This window comes from Myotis lucifugus, unplaced genomic scaffold, assembly GCF_000147115.1.
Source record: "Myotis lucifugus unplaced genomic scaffold, Myoluc2.0 scaffold_127, whole genome shotgun sequence".
Lineage (NCBI taxonomy): Eukaryota > Metazoa > Chordata > Mammalia > Chiroptera > Vespertilionidae > Myotis > Myotis lucifugus.
This window is the reverse complement of record NW_005871175.1, coordinates 908,012-929,977: the sequence shown is the minus strand read 5'-3', so window position 1 is coordinate 929,977 and position 21,966 is coordinate 908,012. Positions and strand designations below refer to the sequence as shown.

At 42.1% G+C, this 21,966-nt stretch overlaps 1 protein-coding gene across 6 annotated transcripts in view; it reads left to right on the top strand.

Moving 5' to 3' along the window:
• The window catches only part of KIAA1211 (KIAA1211 ortholog), a 210,580-nt gene that overhangs the window by 95,289 nt on the left and 93,325 nt on the right, over positions 1–21,966 (top strand). For 3 of the 6 annotated variants that reach the window (XM_014460174.2, XM_023758280.1, XM_023758284.1), the window contains exons 2-3: positions 9,729–9,876; positions 21,248–21,331. In XM_014460174.2, coding sequence (XP_014315660.1) covers positions 21,265–21,331 — 67 coding nt within the window. In that variant the 5' untranslated portion in view covers positions 9,729–9,876; positions 21,248–21,264. The remainder of the gene's footprint in view (positions 1–9,728; positions 9,877–21,247; positions 21,332–21,966) is intronic. The other 3 variants (XM_023758281.1, XM_023758283.1, XM_023758282.1) reach the window with 3 other exon arrangements.

Genomic DNA, 21,966 nt, shown 5'->3' with positions numbered 1-21,966 from the left:
GGAGATGTAAAGTACAGCATAGGAAATATATTTAGTAGTCTTGTAATAACTATGATGCCAGGGGTGTACTGAAACATCAGGGGGGTCACTGTGTAAAGTATATGATTGTCTAAGCACTATGCTGTACACCTGAAACCAATACCAAAAAAAAAAAAAAAATGGATTGGCCAGGCACGTGGGCTCAGTGATAGAGCATCAACCTATAAACTAGGAGCTTGCTTAAGGTAAAGTTGAGACAGATGGCCACAATCCATACCTTTTGAGAGTACTATTCCCTAAGTTAATGCTCGGATCACAAGGTTCTTGAACACATGGTTCCATTCCCAGTCAGGGCACATGCCCTGGTTGCGGGTTTGATTCCCCAGTAGGGGGCGTGCATGAGGCAGATGATTCTCTTTCATCGATGTTTCTCTCTCTCTCCCTCTCCCTCCCTCTCTGAAATAAATAAAAATATATTTTTAAAATATGGAATATAAATTGTGATTGAAAAAAAGTTTAATTTTTTTTAAAAACACCTTAATATTCAGAGCAGATTTTACTTTTATACAGAGCTTTTGCAAGTATGATTTCATTTTAACACAGATATTTGAAATCACTAAGTTAAATAAGCATATTTGCATTCTGAAATACGTAATGAATGATGTAAAAAAATGTCCATGGACCCACCATTCTATCTTTGTAAAGTAGTAACATTTTGCCTTAAAGTTCTCTATTTCTTTTGGGGGGGAAAAAAACTGTTCTGAATTTGGTGCTATCATTCTCCAGTATAATTTTTTACTTGTACAATATATGTGCACATTCTTAAGCAATATTTAATATTACTTCACATGTTTTAGATTTTATGTAAATGCTCTTACACTGTATACAACATCCTGGGACTTAATTTTTATGCTTAACAGAATTTTATGTGTCTTGATAATATTGACTTGATATATGTAGCTCCATTTTATTAATTATCCATGCTCCATAGTTTTCTGCTGTAAGATACGCTGTAACTTATTGATTCTTCTCAAGATGGTATTAAAGCTTTAGCCAATGTTTTGCCCGTATAGCTTTGCAGCAGATCCTCTAACCTTTGCTCCTTGGCCCGTATGGAGAGCCCCTCTTGATTGTCTGCTGTGGTCCACAGAGCAGCAGTGTAATTATCATTTGGGAGCTTTCATTATATAAAAAACTGTTTTTAATTTTTTTTGGGGGAAAAAAAGAAGTACATCAACATAGTTTTAATGGGATTGTGGATAAATGTTTTCACTTCTTGATTTTTCTTTTGTGGTGGTGATTTTATTTACTGCTTTTACAAAAAAAAGGAAATTTTAAATTTACCTTAATAATCCAACTTATTACATTATGAATACATTTATAAGTTATTTTAATTTTTTAAAGTAAGTTGTTATATCCATAGAGCTGACCTGTTGTACTAATATGCAGTGACTTCCAGGATCTCTTGTTAAGGGAAAACAGGGATGTGTAGGACAGTGTGTCTTGATTGTATCTAATTTTTACATTAAGAAGCAGAAAGGGAGAAAGGGTTGAAGACATACCCATATATAGTTTATATGTATATACAAAGGGTCCCTGGAAAGACACAGAAGAAGCTGGAACCATCCTATCTCCCTTTCCAGGAACACAGAAAGATTTGGGATCCCTCTCTTACTACTGCAGTAAAAGGTATAATTAGGAGTGAGAGCTAGCCCTGGGACCTAACCATTTATAATTACTAAATCATCATTTATCACATAGTTTCTTTAGGAAAAGACCATCAGCATTTCAGCAACTGACTTTACAAACCAACACAAAGAACAAACCATATTTTTTTTTGTTAAAGACTATGTTGACGGTACACACGATGAAGGCATTACTGAAACTGGGAAGAGTCCTGAGGGGCTGGAGTGTGGGTGGAATAGTGGGAGTCTATTGCTATGCCCAGAGCAAACAGACAGAGTGGGAGTACGTAGTTTCTTTGTAGCTAAGTCAGGGGGGCTCCTCCACTGTATTCTCAAATATCAGAGAAGAAGACCAGACCTGGGTTGAGTCCAAAAGTACAAGATAAAACAAGGTGGAAAAAAAGAGGGGAAATGAAAGTAGAATGGAAATTCAGGAGAGCCTTCAGGAAGGTTTCAGATTTGAGGGCTGTTGTCTTGGCGTCATCTCTAAAGTGTGAATAATTTTTATCATCTGTTCAAGAACCAGGTGATCCTAGCATTAGCGTAGGGAATAGTACTCTCAAAAGGTAGGGATTGTTGGCCATCTGTCTCAATCGGTGAACAGGTTCATGATCCCACACCAGGTCTGTCCTTTCAAGCCTGAACCTTAGATTTTCCTTTAAGAATATAGGAAATTACTCATCATTTATTCTCCAGCCAAGTATGGGGGGGGAATGCAATTTATTTCCTAAGAGGTGCCTGCGAACAGTTAGTTGCCTTTGAGAAGTTGAAAATAAAGGAACAGATTAGTTTACTCATCTGTAATTCAAACAACCAGCAGAGGTATTTACCTGGTGAGCTAATTTGCTGCAAAGAATTGAATGAATTCAGTTCATGATGCTCAGGTTCTGTTTGTACTTTCCCTGGCCGGCAGAAGAAAAACCCCTCCTTGTCCCTGCTCTTCCTTCTCCACCCTCTGTAACGGAATAACCTCCCATTGGTATCAACGTGACGCGCACAGAGGACTCTTCATTTCTTGGCGGGGAGTTCCCTGCCCGTCACATGCTCTCTGGTTTGAGTGGAGTAAGAGTTCCTGGTAGAATCCCCTTAGCCAGGAAGAGTGCACGCTCTTTGTGGGGATCATGCACCTGCTGCTGCTCTGTTGGGAACGTGAATCGCATTGGTAGTGGGGATGTTAAGGGCAATGTCCAGGAACAACCAAGTTTTATTCGATGCTGCTCATTGACAATAAGGAAGGCTTGGAGTTGAGACTCATCCTGGATAGCGATGGGGTGCAAAGACATTGATTTGTCCAGAGTAGAGAATTTGCATTGGGGGTGGTAGATGTTAGGGGATAGGAAAAGCTCAGATGCGTTGAGTGGGATTGGGGGAGGAGGGCCTTGATTGCCAGAATCAGTTAGAAATTTATTCTGTGAATAATGCGGAGTCATTGCAAGTTTTGTAGCATGGGAGTAACTTAATGCAAGCAGAATTTGCTGAATTAGTCTGGCAGTAATATTTAGGGCACAGCAGAGGCAGACTGATTGAATAATGGGATATTATTGCAGCAGGACAGACATGAGTAGATGAGAATCTGGGTCGGGATGGTGGCAGAGAGAACAGATTAAAGCAAGCATGTCAAACTCACGGTCCGAGGGCCACATGTGGCCCACAACAAATATTTTTGTGGCCCAGCCAATATAACGGTATGTAAGAAACGTTTTAATAAAAATTTAGTAACTTAATTTTTTACAATATCCTGTTATACATAATTATTAGTAACTAACTGCAATGTTTGCTAATGACTGATTACTATAATCGTGTTGCATTCATTTCCCTTATGCGCCTTACGCACAGGCACACCATTTCTCTCCACTAATACTAGCAGCGGATATTTTAGCAGCCGATTGCCACGTCATTAGTCTTGGACTGACTTGTTTGGTGTGCGCAACAGGAAATATTTCACTTTCGGAGAACAAGAAAAATAGGTTTATTTGCGTTACGCTTATTAATTTGTGCAGTTATTCAGTGTCTGGTAAGTTAATGTTCAAGAAAAAATATTAATTCTTATTAAAATGTTCTATTATTTTATGTTAACGATTACTCATTTATTTCAGCCCTTTGTATTCAGCATGTCTCTATTGAAATAAACCTACGTTTCTATGAAAATTGAAGCTTTTGTTTTTTTGCGGCCCACATGAACTTAAATCTTGTTTATTTGGCCTGTGTTAGCCTTTGAGTTTGACATGCTTGGATTAAAGAGACAGTCAAAGAATGAAACAAGTAAAAAAAGAACACTAACCAGGCATGGAGAGTGAGAATGAAAAAGTAAAATGACAGGTAACAGTCTTAGAAAAACTGTATCATTACAGCTGATAAGGAATAGATATTAGCTTTGCTTTAAAGATTTATGTGTGGAGGGGAATGAGAGTACATAGAGGGTTAAAGGCAACCTGGAAGACAGTTACCAAGGCAACTAAAGAAACAGACCATTTCAGTTAGCTGTGCCTACTTAGCAGCGTCACCTATTAGGGGACTGCAGGTGGGACGGTGGTGAATGTCAAGACAAATGGGAACCGAGCAAAGACTTTTCTTTGGGATTCAGAGCTCACTGGTAACTCTCAGAAGTGCAATTTGAGTAGTCTGGTGAGGTCAGGAGTGATTTGAGGGTTAAGCAGAGAACAGTTGAGATGTTGGAGAGAACATGTATAGACCATTTGCCTCTGAAGTTTAATAGTAAGAGGAAGAAGAGAAATGAAATTAACAGCAGCAACTTTACAGAAAACCAAAACTTGTAGTTTGGCTAAGAAGTGGTGTGTGTGTGTGTGTGTGTGTGTGTGTGTGTGTGTGTGTGTGTAGAGGAATAGTAGAAATTATAAGATCCGGGGGGTAGGGTGGGGTCAGTAGGGGTGGATTTCAACCATTGAGCCTGACTCCCATGTATAAGACATCTGTGAAGATGTTTCTACGTACTAATGGCTTAGATTTCCCTCCTTTTTGATGCAGTCACACAGTATTAAGTAGATCTTTTGCACTTACGTGGTCCCAGAAGTTCTGTTGGGTAGGAGGCTGGGGAGGTAGGGATGAAGGAGCAGATTTTTGCTACTCTTCTCACTAGTGCATGGAAGTAGAGGAGAATGGGAAGGAGGTAATTTATATCTTTTTTTTTTCCAACTTCACTGTATAATTTCATATCCAGCCAAAACTGAAATATGAGTCTCCTGGCCCAAAGTCCAGATCATTTCTGCACCTGCTGTGAGGTTGGGCGCCTTAGAGGAGGGAGGGGGGACTACCGGGTCCTGCTGTTCACTGAGAGCCACCAAAACTGGTGTCACAGCTCCTCCTGCCAGTTGCTATTGAGAAGGGGCTGAGAATATAGTGCTCAAGGTGACCAGGTTGTGTCGGTCTGCAAAGTCAAAGTCACCCAGATGGAAACCCAACTCCAGCTGGCCAGCCCCGCAGCACAGTTCCTACTCCAGACAGAAACCTTCTGAGTAATGCAGCTGTAGTTTCTGTTACAGTCTGTTCTCAGGTGGCAGGTCACAGGCATCATGACTTGCAGAAGTAAGTGAATCCCGGAGACGTGGTCCTGACACCAGGTCTTCCTGACTGCTGGACTGATTCCTAGCACCTGGTTTTAGGGCAGGCCCACAGCCAGCAGGGGCTGTGAAACATCCCATACATGGCCATGGCAAATAGGAAGAGTCCACTTTTTAACTTCTTTACCTGGATATGCATACTCTGGGCCCATGGAGGGTCACGTTTCTTCCCTCTCCTTCTCTGCCCGTCAGTCTCCAGAGTGTAGTATCAAGCACAGGTGGCCCCATTATTGCTGATTGTGTTCTTGTGTCTGAAATAAGTGCCCAGATAGTTATGCGTGATTTACAGACAAACTTAACATTTCCAGTGTTCCGTAATGTTCCCCCTGAGCATCTGAGAAAAGAAATGAGCAGAGATGGGGTGAAGTGGTCAACCTGGGACAAGTTGTAAATCGCTACCTCAACAGTAAGTGAGCTTCCATGAGGCTAGTTTAGTTGAGCCAACACCTTGCTGGGAGTCATGAAACTTACCTGGGGCTTCACCAGGCCTCCTTTGTCTAAATGGGAAGAAATTTGAGAGAGTAAAACCAGATTTCAGACCTGGAACAGTCAGTTCTCATTGTTCCTAGATTCTATATTTGCCAGTTTGCCTGCTGGCTAAATTTATTTATAACCCCAAAATCAATGCTTGTAACACTTTATTTATTTATTTATTTGTTGCTTTAAAGGTGTTTATTAAGGAATGGTGGACTGTGTAATTGACACTTCTAGAATATGAAAAGTCAACTGTGGTCACATTTCCTTGCGGCTGTTACTGGACGGGAACCACCACTTAGAGCAGCATCTCTGAGAGCTGCTATGGAACAGAGACCAAAGCTGGCCGGATCTGGAGTTCTGGAGCAGCCTCACTCTGGCTTCTATGCCCAGAACTCTCTCCCCAGTGAGCTCAGAGAGAAAGCGATGGCCCCTGGAGAGAGGGCGGTCATTCAGACAGTGGTCTTTGTATTAATTGCAGTATGTAACTCTACTGAAGTCCCAGTGGCAGCCACACATAGATTGTGGGAAATTGTTTGGCAGTTTCTTGTAAAGTTAAATGCTTTCCATCCTATAACCTAGCAGTTCCACACCCAAGTATTTACCCAAGAGAAATAAAAATATATGTTCACAAGTAGACTTGTATGAAAATATTTATAATAACTTTGTTTATAATAGCCCTGAAATGGAAACAACCAAATTTCCATCCACAGAAGAATATGTAATAAGTTGTGCTATTTTCATACAATGGACTATTTATTGCTCAGGAATAAAGAGTAGTACAGTATTTATACACTCAACAGTGTAGGTGAATCTCAGAGACACGCTGAGTGAATTAAGCCAGACACAGACATACTATATGAGCCAATTTGTATGAAGCTCAGGAACAGGCAAAATTAATCTACGGAACTAGAAATGAGAACAGTGGTTGTCTTTGAGATTTGGGGGTTTACCAAATGGAGCATGAGGGAACTTTCTGGAGTGATGTAAATGCTCTATATTTTTATTTTGTTGGCGGTTACACAGTTGGGTTTCTTTATCAAAATGTATCAAATTGGCCCTAGCTGGTTTGGCTCAGTGGATAGAGTGTCAGCCTGTGGGCTGAAGGGTCCTGGGTTGGATTCCCATCAAGGGCACATGCCTGGGTTGCAGGCTTGACCCCAGTAGGGGGTGTGCAGGAGGCAGCCAGTCAGTGATTCTCTCTCATCATTGATGTTTCTCTCTCTCTCTTTCTCCCTCTCCCTTCCTTTCTGAAATCAATAAAAATATATTTAAAAAACAAAAAAACTTATTAAATTGTACATTTTAAAGCAGTATGTATTTTACAGTATGTAAATTTCCCCTCAATTTAAAAACTATTTTTGTAATTTTTTATGAATCTAATCTATATTATTTCAAAATCATAAGTTCAAAAAAGTACACTATAATTTCCATTTGTTTAAATATCTGGGGGCATACTCTATGACCCATATGTGGTTAATTTCTGTAAATGTTTCATGTGCACCTTAAAAAAATGTGTAGTACCAGTGTTGGGTACAGTATTCCATATCTGTTACTACAGTTGAGTTCGTCAATTATGCTATTCAGATCTTTTGTATCGCTACTTAATTTTTTCTGGCTTGTTCTGTGAGTTTAAATATTTTATAATCTTTATAATTTTGAACATATTAATTATAGTTATACTAGAGGCCCGGTGCCCAAAATCCATGCATGGTAGGGGGTGGTCCCCAGCCCAGCCTGCATCCTCTTGCAATCTGGGACCCCTCGGGGGATGTTGGGCCTAAACCAGCAGTCAGACATCCCTCTCACAATTGGGGATGCTGCATGCACCAGTGGCCATACTTTTCATACAGGTGAAAGGCATCTTGCTGTTGTATGGGCAGGTACATTTTTTTGCCCTGATTATAAAAAGTAGTACATAACATGATCCTTCTGAGGCAGAAGTACCATTTTCCCCATCTTATGGGTGGAAAAACTGAAGCAGAGAGAAGTTAAGTAATTGGCTTTGTCACACAGTTATAAGTGTCAGAATCAGGGCTGACCACAAAATGTGCAAGCCAGAGTCCATGCATGTCATCGCTGCATCATCCTGTTTTTTCAGTGTTAGAGTAGCCTTGCCAGGTTTTAATTTTTAAATCTAAGAGACTGTTCCCAATATATAGGATAGGGTCCCTAGGCCTGGCTGGCGATCAGGGCCATCAGTGGGGCGACCAGTGGGCAGGGTGATTGGGGAGCCCCCCAGGGACCCACCTTGTCTGGTGGCCAGGCACCTCCCACTGGCCGGCCCCACCCTGTCCCCTGATTGCCACTGCCTGTCACCTCCCTCGGTGGGGGGCGGGGGGGGGGGCAGACGCTCAACACAGGAGCTGCCCCCTGCATTGAGCATCTGCCCCCTGGTGGTCAGTGTGCGTGATAGCAACTGGTCGTTCTGCGGTCCTTCTACTGTTCAGTCTATTTACGTATTAGGGGTTTATTATATAGGATTAAAGACCATGTCCTATGACTCTATTTGGGTCATGTCTGGGTCTTTCTATTGTCTCTCTTTCTTGAATCCATGCCCTGGAATGCCTAGCAATTGTTGATTGAATGCAGACATTTTGTATAAAGAGTCATAAACTCTGTAGATGATGGTATCTTTCTTCAGAGGCTGCTTTTGCTTCTGAGAGGTGGTTAGGGCAGGGCAGACCACATTAATCCGACAAGGAACTGAGCTGCTTTAAGACTCAGTTCTGGTATTATTTTAGGCTTTCATGGTAGGTGGTGCCCTTCAGGGGTCCTAAGGAAATGTGCCTGAGCTTTTCCCTTTCTGGGGGGCCCTGAACTCCAGTATTAATTCCTCCAACATCATGAAACTGCCCAAAGCTCTGTTTAATTCCCAAACCTGTTGGTGCTGCTTTCTGCTTGCTTTACCCCGTTTCTCAATTAGCAAATGCTTAGAGAGGCAGAATGTCCAGCTCACTTCTCTACATGTCCCTTCTCTCTGGGATTCCCTTGGTCTGCCAAAGGATGGCTCACTTCGGGTGCCTCTGCGCAGCTGGTTTCTGCTTGGCTTCTCAGCAGTTCTGCGCTGGGCCTCTTAAAGATCAGTAGGTGTCCTGAGAAGAAAAGTGGTACCAGGTGTTGCCTCAGTTTTATTTCTCTTCTCCCTAAGATCTTGGCCTCTCATGTCCTGGCTGCCTTGGTGTAGCACTCCAGTATTTTAAACAGGTTTTTAACATAATCTTTATCCAGCTTTTCCAGTTGTGTTCAATGGGAAGGTGGTCTGATACAAGCTAGTTCCTCAGAGCCAGAACTGGGACTTCTTCTCTAAACCCACACAGGGATCTCCCCACAAAGGCCGACAACCATTGCCATCCTGAGATTAGAAGTGATTTCTTCCTGTATCGTTGCCCCAGAAAGTCGCCTTCTTCTCCTGGGTTTTGCAAAGGCAGAATGACCTTTTGCAAATCAGCCATTTCCACCTCCATCCAGTTACAGTCTCCAGTCATGACGTCAGGGTTTGCATCCTAGTATGTTTGGAAGGATTGTGCATACCCTACATAGAGGGAGCCTATTAGCCTAGTTTGAATGTGATTAGCATTTGAATAAAAAGGTGCCTTCAGTATCTCTAGGAGAAGAGATAATCGAATGATTACTGCCTTCACTTCTGCTGGAATGAATATGTGTCTGATAGTTCCTTGAATTTTAGCTAAACTGCCATGAAGAATAAATGTGAGAATTCTGTAAAGAAGGATGGAAGCTCAATATTCATGGATATGATTCTTTCAGTCCCTTCAAAAGTGGAGGTAGTTAATAATAAATGTTATTAAGGCACTAAAATAAATTTAGGCCAAGGAATGCACATTTCTTGAATTTAAGATTAGTAAATTTAATTGGAAGTCTCAGCAAAAAACTCTTTTGACTTGCCAAAGAATGGGAAAGAGATTCATGTTGAAGGCATTCCCAGAGAGAACTGAAGATATAAAACTCTTGCTGAATTGTGGTTTTTTGTTTTTGTTTTTTTTCTGAACAGTTCACAAGGGTGGTGATTCCCAGGCTTTCTCGAAATGTACCTCATTTTCTGGCACACTTACCACTGAAGGTGAATTCTCCTTTTAACAAGAAGAAAATTCTGGTGGAGAGCTACCCAACAAGGAAAGGACGTGTGGCTGTTACGGTAGGTAAGTCATTTGTTTAGAGGATGGGGAAGGAAGAGAAGTAAGTTGTAGAGAAAACACTAAAGAGCGTTTCCTTATTGTGAGTGGGACTCCAGAAATGGATAGTACACATTTCACTAAATACCAAGTTAAAAGGTCCCTGTCGCCCCAGCTGGTTTTGCTCAGTGGATAGAGCGTTGGCCTGCGCACTGAAGGGTCCCAGGTTCGATTCCAGTCAAGGGCACATGCCTGGATTGTGGGCTTCCTCCCCCCCGGAGGGGGGGGGGGGGTAAGAGGCAGCTAATCAATGATTCACTCTCATCATTGATGTTTTTATCTCTCTCTCTTTCCCTCTCTCCCTTCCTCTCTGAAATCAATAAAAGTAAAATTTTAATTTAAAAAAAGAAAGAAAAAGGTCCTTATCACTGAAGATCTTCTAATTCTAGATTTCATTCCCAGCTCTTGCCCTACCAGCTAAGTAAACTTGGACAAGTCACTTATTTTTTTCTAAACCCCAGTTCTTCCATCTGTAAAGGGGAATTTCATAAGAAAATGTTTTACAGATGGGACAGAGTAATATAAAAATGCAGTTATCATTGTTTATTATTTTTACTGCTGTTATAAAATTCTGTGGAATAGTTAGTGGCCTGTGTCTCATGGTGTGTTTGTACCATAGAACTTGGTGCTGTGAATTGCAGAGCTTCATCTTGTTCCTCACCTGCCGGCCCTCTAAGTATAACTCATACCATTCTTTGGGCTGCAGATACCTGCTAAGTACTTTTGGAAGTTAGGGGACAGGAGAGAAGTAAGGGACAAGATCAAAGGAAGAACAACAACTGTATGCGTTGTCATGGCAGGCATTGGTTCATGAAAAATAAATAATGTATTTTCTAAAACCCTTGTTGAGCACTTATTATGACCTGGGTACTGCTCTGGATGCTTGTTCCCTCACGGAGGTCATGCTGTGGCACGGAGGGAGGCAGATAGTAAATAACGCACCTACTAAAGAAATAAGTAAATTGTTAGGGTATTAGAAGCCAATAAGAACATGGGAAAAAGAAAAAGTAGAGCTGAGTAAGAGGATTTGGGGGTGCTGGGTGGGGCAGGAGTACAAATTGCAGTTTTAAAAGGAGTGGCCAGGGTTGGCCTCATTGGGGAAAGACAGGAGGTCAGGGATTCGCCCTGGGCGTGGTCCAGGCAGAAGAAGAAGCTGATGCAGAGGCCCTAAGGACAGTACAGACTGCAGGCCCACGTCATGGAGCGGGTTACATGGGAAGGAGTGTGAGGGGGTGAGTTTGGAGAGGCAGTGTTGGCTCTCAAGGAAATAATGCCATTTCCTAGTTTTAGATAAGGAAGAAAAGTTACCTTGGTGTTTTTTTGTTTGTTTGTTTGTTTTTTTGTCTACCTGGTTCATTCTTAGTGTGTTTCCTCTATAATTAAAACACACGAGCGCACACGCACACTAAATAAATTACAAAATGATCACTGTATTAGTGTCGTACGGCTTCTGTAACGAAGTACCATGGACTGGGGGAGCTTAAAACAACAGAAATGTATTGTCTCACAGTTCTGCAGGCTCGAAGTACAAAGTCAAGGTAGGGCCATGCTCCCTCTGAGCCGCGTAGGGAGGAATCCTTCCTTGCCTCTTCCTGGCGTCTGGTGGTGGCCATCAGTCCTTGGCGTTCCTTGGTTTGCAGCTGCATCACTTGGCGTCTGCCTCTCTGGTCACAGGGCATCATCCCTGTGTGTTTGTGTCTTTAATGGCCATCTTCCCCATCATAAAGATACCAGACACGTAGGTTGAAGGGCCCACGCTCCTTCAGTCCAACCTCACTTCACCTCTTCCATCTGCAACAACCCTGTAGGTACCCGGAGTTAGGATTTCGGTATGCATTTTGGGGGACACAGCTCAATGCCTAACAGCCACCTTAAATAGGAAACAATATGCATTACTATTTCCATCTTACAAGTGGAGACACAGGCTCAGACGCTTAAATGACATGCCCACGGTCAGAGTCAGGAAGCAGAAGTTCAGGCCAGGGCAGTGTTACCATGCTGCTCCTGCGCCGCGAGGGAGTGTGAGGATGGAGGGGACGGAATTGCCCTGCACACATACAACATCGCAGTCCCCATCCGCATCATACAGCCTAATCCCAACAGAGCTCAAAACTGGTGCTCTGTTTCAGCATTCCTTTAAAAGGGAAACGGAAGGCCCCTCCATAACCCGCCCCCCATTTTACTTTTCATTCCATGGCATGACCAACATAGGAAACAGATGCTTTTTCCCTGCTTTAGGAATTTTTCCAGAAAAATAAGCAGTGTCTGTGGTGTGTGAGCATTTTGTGACAGGACCACATGTTTTTTTTCTCACATGACATGGGGGAAAAAAATATATGGCTCTGAGTCAGTTGGAATACAGCAGTAGAAATAGGGGATTTTGGAAGCATTGAACATGTTTTGTTTTCTCATTATATTTAGCAATTCCTTCTTAACAGGAAATCTGGCTAGCTATTTGTGAGCCTGAAATCAACAGGAGAGCCTTATTTTAGACTTAGTCTTGAGGTGCACACCTGAGGAAAGGAAGGACACACCAAAGCATACAGAACACCTTACCAGGAGGAAAGTGGGCGCAGCCACCAAAGGCTGTAGTCCCAGAGGAACGTCAGCGTCTCTGTCAAGTCCTAAGTCTGGGAGATGAGACCAAACAGTGGTTGGGAAAAAAATGTCCTACGGTTAAAACTGGAAAGATCAGAGCTCCATGAAGAGGTGGTGTGAGGGATAAATCGAATGGTTCTAAAAATGGGGAAGAAGATTGGGGAGACCTGTTTGTCTTTGTCTCTGACTGTAAAGTGTGGTGGGGGTTGGAGTGGAAGGTGTTGGGTAAACCTGGCCAGTCCCCTACTAGCTTTTCCTAGACAGGGTTGTTAGCCATTTTTGTTGTTACATGGTCTTACAGTTTCTTCTCAAGGTCCCTTCTTTTGATCTCTTGTTCTCAATATGTTTTTATTCCCCCTAAGTTCTTGGGCTTCTCTTTCCACTTGACAGCTGACGGCTTTGGATCTGTGTGTTGGAGCAAATGTTCTTTAGTATCAAAAGGAAGGAGGGGGGAAAAGCTGCCTCTCTTCCAAAGATGCTTCTACTCTTTGTGGAAATCGATTTTTTTTTTAATCCTGAAAGTGTGTGGAAAGAGCAAAGCCTTTATATTTTTCTACTGAATTAAAGGCTTTAATTTTTCTACTGAATTAAAAGACCTCCCCTCTTTCTATTGTCTGAGGTCACCACCCCTCCTGAGAACACGGCTCGATCCCAAGGGCCTGCCCGGGGCTCAGGGGCCAGTAAACACAGATGTACGCTGTCCACTTTGGATAATCTGGCCGGCACTTTGCAACTGCAGGTAAACCGGTGGTGCTGCTGCTGATTGGGATTGGCCAAGCAAGTCAGGATCACTGGTTTGAATTGCTTCCCAGCTGCAGACATTCTGGGCAAATACCAGGCTTTTCACAGGAAATGCCAAAAGGTGACAAATATTAGAACTTAGAAACCTATTTAATCCCTCTTATCACTGTGGAATAGGAATAAAATCCTCCTTATCTCCCAGTAGTGGTAGATTGTTGAGCAATGAGAAATAGTGAGGCCTTTAGGTAGAGACCATTATAAAATATTTGTTAGTTATTTTTTGTTCAGGTAAAATTCATATAACATGAAAGTAACCATCTTAAAGTTGAACAATTCACTGGCATTTAGTACATTCGTAATGTTGCACAACCACCACCTCCATCTCATCCCATAACATTTTCGTCAACCCAAAATAGAACGCCGTACCCATTAATCAGTTACTCCCCATTTCTCCTTCCCCTCACAGACCCTGCCAGCCCCCAGTCTGCTTTCTGTCTCTATGGATTCTCCCCTAGCCATTTCATATAAATGGAATCAAACACTCTCTGACTCGCTGTGCTTGGTGAGACATTTACTTTTAATTGCAAGTCATATATGTTTTCAGTCTTCCCTTATGGTTACTCAGGGCAAGGTGGGTGCGATGGGAACGTTCACTTCTCTCTCATTAAAGCCTCCAGCAAGAAACCTGCTTCAGGAATACCTGCTTCAGGTTTGTTGCTGGTGGGTTTCTCTTCATGAGACAAACAGCAGTTTAGAATTGAGTTCCTTCGTTTGCAAGGATCTAAAGAATTCATCTTTACCGAGTTTCATTTCTGTCCTGAGACTCAACCTCCTCCAGCACCTTCTCCCCCCACCTCCAGTTTATGTCATTGTCTTGTGGTCAGAGCACTAGTTTATGCCATCATCCAAATGAACCTGTAATTGATATTTTGGCATTGGGATAGCCAGAGATTATATTGCTAGCCTAAGCAACAAAGCATAGTCCCCCCCCTCCCCCCCCCCCCCGCCACCCCCCAGCCAGGGGAGTTAAATGATACCAACCGTTGAAGATGAAAATTTGAGAAATACTTTACACTCTCATCTCTTGGGGAGGCTGATCGTCCCCCCTCTTCTCTTCCCTCCCGGGTGAAATAGAGGCTGCTCAGGGAGGGCTCTGGGATGCAGACAGAAGAGGCATTGAAATGAGATTCCTCTTTCCATCTGCCAGACGTAACCCTAGATGAGTTGCACAGATGAAGCTGGCAGAGGAACAGGGAACTGGATGGCAAACAAGGTTGTGAAGGGACCGAAATTCTAGTTAAAATCTTTTGCAGGAGCAAAAGAGCCTGCTGGTCTAATAATGCAAAACCCAAGAATAAAGTTGGTGCTGTGCTAGTGGTGTCAGCCAATGCAACCTCTGTGAGTGTCTCCAGGACCCCCCAGGAGTGTTATTAGCATGTGCTGTGGAATGATAGTTAAATACAGGGCACATTATGGCCTGTCTCCTTCCCATGGTGATGATCAGGTACTGTATCATGTGCTAGGTGGGACTTAATCATCAGCTATCTGCTCCAAAATACCTCTTCCAGGAGCCTGAAAATAGCACCTTTAGGGTAATTAATGGGTTTGACAACATAGAGTGGAGGAGATGGGGTGGGGCCTTTTTTATTCTTTTCTCCTTTCAACATCCCTCTCTCCCTTCTTCCTTTTCTCATCTCTCCCTCTCTCCATTAGTATGTATGGAACTTGTTAGGTGCCAGACACCTTGCTAAAGGTTAAGGATATGCAACAAGACCCTGCCATCCATGGCCTGGCTTTCAGGGCTCAGTGGTTGAGCATTGACCTATGAACCAGGAGGTCAAGGTTCGATTCCTGGGCAGGGCACATGGCTGGGTTGCAAGCTTAATCCCCAGTATGGGGCGTTCAGGAGGCAGCCCATCAGTGGTCTCTCTCATCATTGATGTTTCTATCTCCCTCTCTCTTCCTCTCTGAAGTCAATATATATAAAGACCCTGCCATCCAGGAGGTCGTGGTCACGCCCTCCTTCCCGTTCTCTGTCCAACTGCATTGTGTTTCCCTGCTATTACCGTGAACTGTAGTTGTGTACTTGTCTGACACCCAGAGTAGGAAGTGGCTTCCCAAGGCCAGCGTTGGCCCTGCTTTGAGCCGTTGGATCTAGCATTGCCCTAGCAGAACTTCACTGAGTTGAATTCAGATATGTAAACAGATAACCGGATAAAATGCGATTAGTGATATTTGAGAGAGTTTTACACAGAGTGCCGGGAAGCACGAGGGGCAGAGTAAATACTGCCACCAGGAGCCAGGGCCTCCCAGCGGTGTCATTTGAGCTGTCTTGAAAGATGAGAAAGTGTTTGCCAGACAAGCAAGGGGGGCGCGCAATCTCGAGGTCACACCTACACAAATGTTTTGTTGGGGGGGGCCCTTTGATCCTCTAAATCCCGCCCTTTCTTTCTTTAATGAAACTTTGGGAAATAACTGCTTGATTCGCCAGTAGCTGTGGATCGAGCCCAGGGACAGTACAGGCATCTTTTCTGAAAGTCATAGCTTTGTTTCTTCTAGGGACCAAAGCCCCTCCAGCACAAAGAATTCTACTGAGTTCTTTACCGCCAAAATGCCCCCTCCTCTAAGCTTCCTTTTCCTCATTGAAATAAGTAGGAAAAGAAGATATTTTCTTTTTTAAATTGGAGGGAGAAATTTCACTTTGGAGGGAGAAAAACTTTTCTCCTTCCCCCTTCTGGGTTCTGTGGCTGGCCTAATAATTAAATCGACATTAAACAGATTAGCAGGAGAAAAGCAAAATTAATTGTTTACTCTGAAAGCAAAGTCTTTCCAGGAGCCCACGAGACATGAAGGGCTCGCAGACAGTCAGGCTATGGAGGCGTGTCTGCCCTCCTAGCTCAGGAGAAGGGGCCGGGCCTGGGACTTCAGAGGGCAGGAAAGTTGTTCACAGGAAGGTGGGAAGAGCAAATGTGTGGTAAACAGTGATTGTTTGCCATGCACGCAGGTAAATCTTTTCGATATAAGTTTTCTCTGGGAACAGGCCCCCCTATCTAAATTCTTTGGGGCAGTTAAGGGAAAGGTAAAAGGCTCTTCCTGAGTCTGCTGGGCCTGATCGTCTTCAACTGGAAACAATCCACCCGCCAAAATGGCACATTCTGGAGCCGGCTGCCGAAATCCCTTCAGCGTCCATGAGCCTTTCACCCCTCCCGCTGGCAGGCGTACGCTGAATGCCTCCCGCGAAAAAGGCTCCGCTCTGAGTCTAGGCGCACAGAGAACAAACAGTGAGACAGTTTCTGCTCCCAAGGAGACTCAAGTTGACACCAGACTAATGTCAGCACAGCTCCTCTACCGTTTACTCTGAAAGCCAAGTCTTTCGGTTACATCCATGCACACAGAATTGGCACTGAAACTTTTAAAAATAGATGACGGTGATGGAAGAAAGAAAAAAAGAAACACAAATGTTTTCAATGTTGAAAAAAATAAATAAGTAGATGACTTCGTTTCTAAACTGACATTCATAGGTCCAAGGAATAATGAAGAAGGCTGTATTACTCACCACCGGAAGATTTATCAGGAAAAGGAAAAAACATATTTAGTCTAAACTTTATTGGACACATATTTTAAGAAACCTTAGAAAGTCCATTCCATGCAGAAAAATATCCCCAAAAGGAGCATTTAAGACTGAACTTAAATTTTATGTTAAGTATCTGGTTATATAGACTTATGTATTTCAAAAGCATCTGTGTATTATTCTGTTTTTATTTATTTGTGATGGATACTGGTGTTTAGTGGGACTTCATAATTTCCAATTTAGAATTCTTATTATCACACAAATAAGGATACATTTTGCCAAGGCTTGTCTTGCTTTCCGCATCTAGGAGCAACTTAGTTCTTGAGTTGGGTAGTGCCTATAATAGGTAAAATTGCTCATCCTAATGCTATGATTTCAGAATGGCCTCCCTCTCTTCCCCTTCCCTCCTCTCCCTTCCCCTCCCCTCCCCTCTCCTCCTACTTTTCCTTCCCTCCTCCTCCTCCTCCTCCTCCTCCTCCTCCTCCTCCTCCTCCTCCTCCTCCTCCTCCTCCTCCTCCTCCTCCTCCTCCTCCTCCTCTTCTTCTTCTTCTTCTTCTTCTTCTTCTTCTTCTTCTTCTTCTTTTCTCTCTCCTCTCTCCTCTCTCTCCTCTCTCTCCTCTCTCTCCAGCATTCTCCAGTCTGAGAGGAGGGCATGAGACAAGTGTTAAAATAGAAACAAAGTATATGAGAAGGTTAATAGTGTTGTGAAGACTTGTGGGAAGAGGTTGGCTATAAGGAAGAGTAGAGAAATGAATGAGAGAAGAAAAGAGAGCTGATCAAGGGATAGAAAAATGCCTTAAAATCTAACATGTCATGTTTTGAAAGGCTTTGGGAAAAATAAAAAACATAAAACATGCCCTTTCCAGAAGAAACCAAGTAATCTAAGGAAGATATTTTATTTCAGATAAGTAGAGTGAGATGAATTTTCTCCAGTCTCAAAACAGTGAACTTTGCCCAGCCAGAGTGGCTCAGTTGGTTGAGCGTCGTCCTGTGCTCCAAAAGGTTGCAGGTTCGATGCCTGGTCAGGGTACAGGCTGTGGGTTCTATTCCCTATCAGGACATGTACAGAGGGCAACCGATCAATGTTTCTCTCTCACATCGATGTCTCTCTCTGTCTGTGTCTCTCTCTCCCTTCCTCTCTCTGAGCATGTTCTTGGGTAAGGATTTTTTTAAAAACAACTGAACTTTATTTTACACAATAGAAGCATAAAAGACCTTTGAAATTCCACATAGAACTTGATATCAGACATCAAAGGGGAGTGGTATCAGGTTGATTAATATCAGCCTCCCTTCACCAACACAGACAGCAGTGTCTCAGAAAACTGAGTCCCTCCAGGGCAGGGACAACACCTATTAATCTTGGAGTCCCCAACCTTAGCACATCGTTTGGTGTATTGCCGTTATTTTTTTTTAACAAGTAAAATGATTACAGAGTTAGTCCCTTCCTGCACATCACAGCACTGATTCAGTTGGAAGAAATTATTTGAAAGTAACTGACAAGAGAAGGAGTGTGATATGAAGTAGATGATTGAAGTTTTCAAAGGACACATCTCGAAATTTTTCTTCATTCCCAAATTGTTCATTTCACTACATCATATAATTTTCCACACAAAAAAACATACGCACTATGAGCAGAGAACAACAAACGTATATTGAGATTCAGATGTTGATATTAAGTAATGAGAATCATTCTTCAACTAAATTGCAAATTGCTAACTTCTTGACTGCTATTGTATACATAATCTCAGGAAATCATTTGAATATAATCAGATTGGCAAATACTAAAACATGAATGTTTATAGGCTACTATGTTTTATTTAGAAGATTAGGAAGAAGATATTTTTTTTATTCTAGTATTAGAGCATTCTCTGTCCTGCCTCTGTTGAGATTAATCTGAGGACATGTATGTGTGTTGTTGTTGTTGTTGTTTTATGAAAGAGAGAGAAAGAGAGAGAGAGAGAGAAACATTGATGTGAGAAACATCGATTAGTTGTCTCCCATATGTACCCTGACTAGGGATTGAACCCGCAACCTAGGTATGTGCTCTCACTGGGAATTGAGTCTGCAACCTTTTGGTATATGGGACAATGCTCCAACCAACTGAGCCACCCAACCAGGGCATACCCTTCTTTTTTTATCCTCAATTTGCATAGTTTAATATTGTGGACTTTATGGGCATTCAGTAAGTCGTTGATGACTTGGATTAGGTGGAAAAATGTACCAATATGCACACTGTAAAAGTCAGTGTGGATAGGCATAAAATAATTAGAAACACATTCCCATATACAATGAACTTTGTTGATATATTTTCCCAACTCTTTGCTAACATTCCATGATCAGATCTGTAAATTATAAAAGGCCAACCTACAGGCAATACTTTGCAGAATACAGTGACAATAGATCCAATAATAGGAAAATGTAACTGATTTCAGGCCAATCTAATAAAGGACATTTGTAAGTCAAGCCCAGGAAATTGCATTCAAGAGTAATGTTGTGACATTCACTGCAATATGACAGTGGTAACAAATTTTAAAAAGAATATTGAAGCTTCAAACTCTCCAGTTCTTCAGTGATAATGGGATTTCAAGTTACCCCTAACAGAGTAATCAAGCTAAAGAAGCAGCTAAGAGATACATAAAAGGAATCAAAATTGAATAAGGATCCATTAATATTATAGCTTATGTTTCAAAACGAAAAGTGAAAACATGGGGAAAAGGGATAGTTCTCTGAAAGTTGACTGACCGCCTCCAGTGGGTTGAATTTCTTGGATACATCTGGCCAAGTCTAAATGGAGAGATGACATTTGTGTTGAGACTATTAATTGTCATAGCAATAAATTCAGTAACATTAAGAGAAGGCTGAAAGTAATAAATTTAAAGATTATTAAAGAAAGAGACTTTGTTGTAATGCTGATATAAGGTATAAGAAAAGTATTCATTTGCACCTTTCTATTTGAGATTTTTCGTAAGTGGTGTGATTCCAATGATAAGACTGACCTTGGAAAGGAACAGGTCATGAAAAGGATATTTTGAGTTTAAGGAAATACTTCATACTATGATGCAGAAATAGGGGGGATATACAGCTTGCTTAATCCAGCCACTGTGCCAGGGTATAGGCATTTCAGGGCACAGAGGGGAGCATAGTCAACAATGGCTATCAGTGTGTAGGGGAAAGATGCACAAATACTTACTGGCAAAATGTTGTATAGATGACAAAAGCTATACAAATTATAAAGAGCAAAACTTGAAAATTCAGAGAAATGAATGCTTCAAAAATGTACTTGAAAAAGTGTAAGTAAGGTTAAAAGATAACATTGTGGTATTAAGACAATTTAGATGATTATTTATACCAAGTAGGAAGATGGATGCCAAAGGAACCTATAGACATGAGCTAGGAAAGCACATGGAATTTAATTTCTCTAAAGAAACAAAACTTAAAATGGAAATGTTATACCTGGCAAAGCAGGAGGATGAAAATTGGCCTTATATAATTGAAATGTTTGCCTTAGTTTGTCAGTGCAGGATATTTTTTCTCTAATAAACAACCTTGATGAGAATAAATATCTGAATAGAATCTTGAAGTATGTGGAAAATAATGCAGGAACAAAAGAATTATGATGGTGATATAAACCTATTATGCTATTCTAAAATGTTATGAAAAATTAGATCTTAATAACAATACAAATCTTTGGATATTAGAGAGCATTTTGAAACAGAAGAGATGAGATACAAGAGGATTGTCAATCTGGCGAGATGTATTTTTCTTATGCATAGTTTGGGAATTATGTCGTTTCTTCCAGTATAAACATTGACTCTATTAATAATAAAAAGGAAAGTGTCCCTCAACTAATCTGGCCTTTCCTTTCCAGGTATTAGGAATACAGTCAATTTCCCCCCAGTGCAGGGGTCAGCAATTTATATCTATTTTTAAATATATTTTTATTGATTTCAGAGAGGAAGGGAGAGGGGGAGAGAGATAGAAACATCAGTGATGAGAGAGAATCATTGATTGGCTGACTCCTGCACGCCCCCTACTGGGGATTGAGCCCGCAACCCAGGCATGTGCCCTTGACTGGAATCGAACCTGGGACCCTTCAGTCCATAGGCTGACACTCTATCCACTGAGCCAAATCAGCTAGGGCGGGGGTCAGCAATTTTGATGGAGACTGTAATTGGGTGAATGTGCAGTTGTTCGAGACTGTGAAATGTAATCATCATTCCAGTGTTTTATTACAGGTATCATTGCGTTTCCTCCATCTCTTCCATTGTGTGTGACATATTGTATGCATCAGCATGCTGAAAGATAGAGTGCTTTCTTTCACTCAAGTGGAAGATGTAGGGCAGAATTGACCGTGTAAGTGTGGGGCACTTCCCCCGCATTTTCATAAGCTTTGTGCTCATAGATTGCATGCTGTGCTTTTTATTTCAGTAACATTTAACAAAACCATGGCCATGGAGGAAATTAAACTCACACAGAATGTCCATAATGAGGCTCTGAGTGCTGATGTTTCAGGTATGGTACAAACTGTGAGTTGCACGTTAAAGAGACAGAAGCCGTCTTTTTCCTGTTTGCAGTTTCCAAAATATCCGGATTTAACCATCACTGACTTGTCCATTAACCTCCACTGTCGGGTGCACAACAGAGGTACCCAGAAGGATAAGCAAAGCAAAACAGAGGCAGCCAGAACAGGTGTTCATGCGTCCTCGATCCCAGGGGAAAGCTTCTTAGGCTTTCGTTCTGCACTTAGAGTCTCTCTTCACAAATAATCCTGTCCAGCTTGGTGATCCAGTTTCCTGTTTCACAGGCGTAATGAGCCTGTGCCGAATTAGAAAGGAGAAGGGATTATGAGAATCAGACTCACCAGCCTCATAAGAAGTGACAGTCAGAAACGTCAAAGAAGGGGGCAGAATACTTATTTTATTCATTATTTATTTATTGTTTTGTTTTGTGGAAGGGTCGGTCGGTGATGAGGGGGAAGGCTGATGGTGATTGTGCCAGGTGAGCTTTAAGTCTGCTCACAAGTTTGAGACTGGGTGGCCTCCACCCCAGAGTACTTATTTTAAAATAGGCACAAATATGTTCAAGGCAGAAGGACCATGAATTGGGACAGACTATCCTGTCTTCTTCAATTTCTCCTCAAGATATCA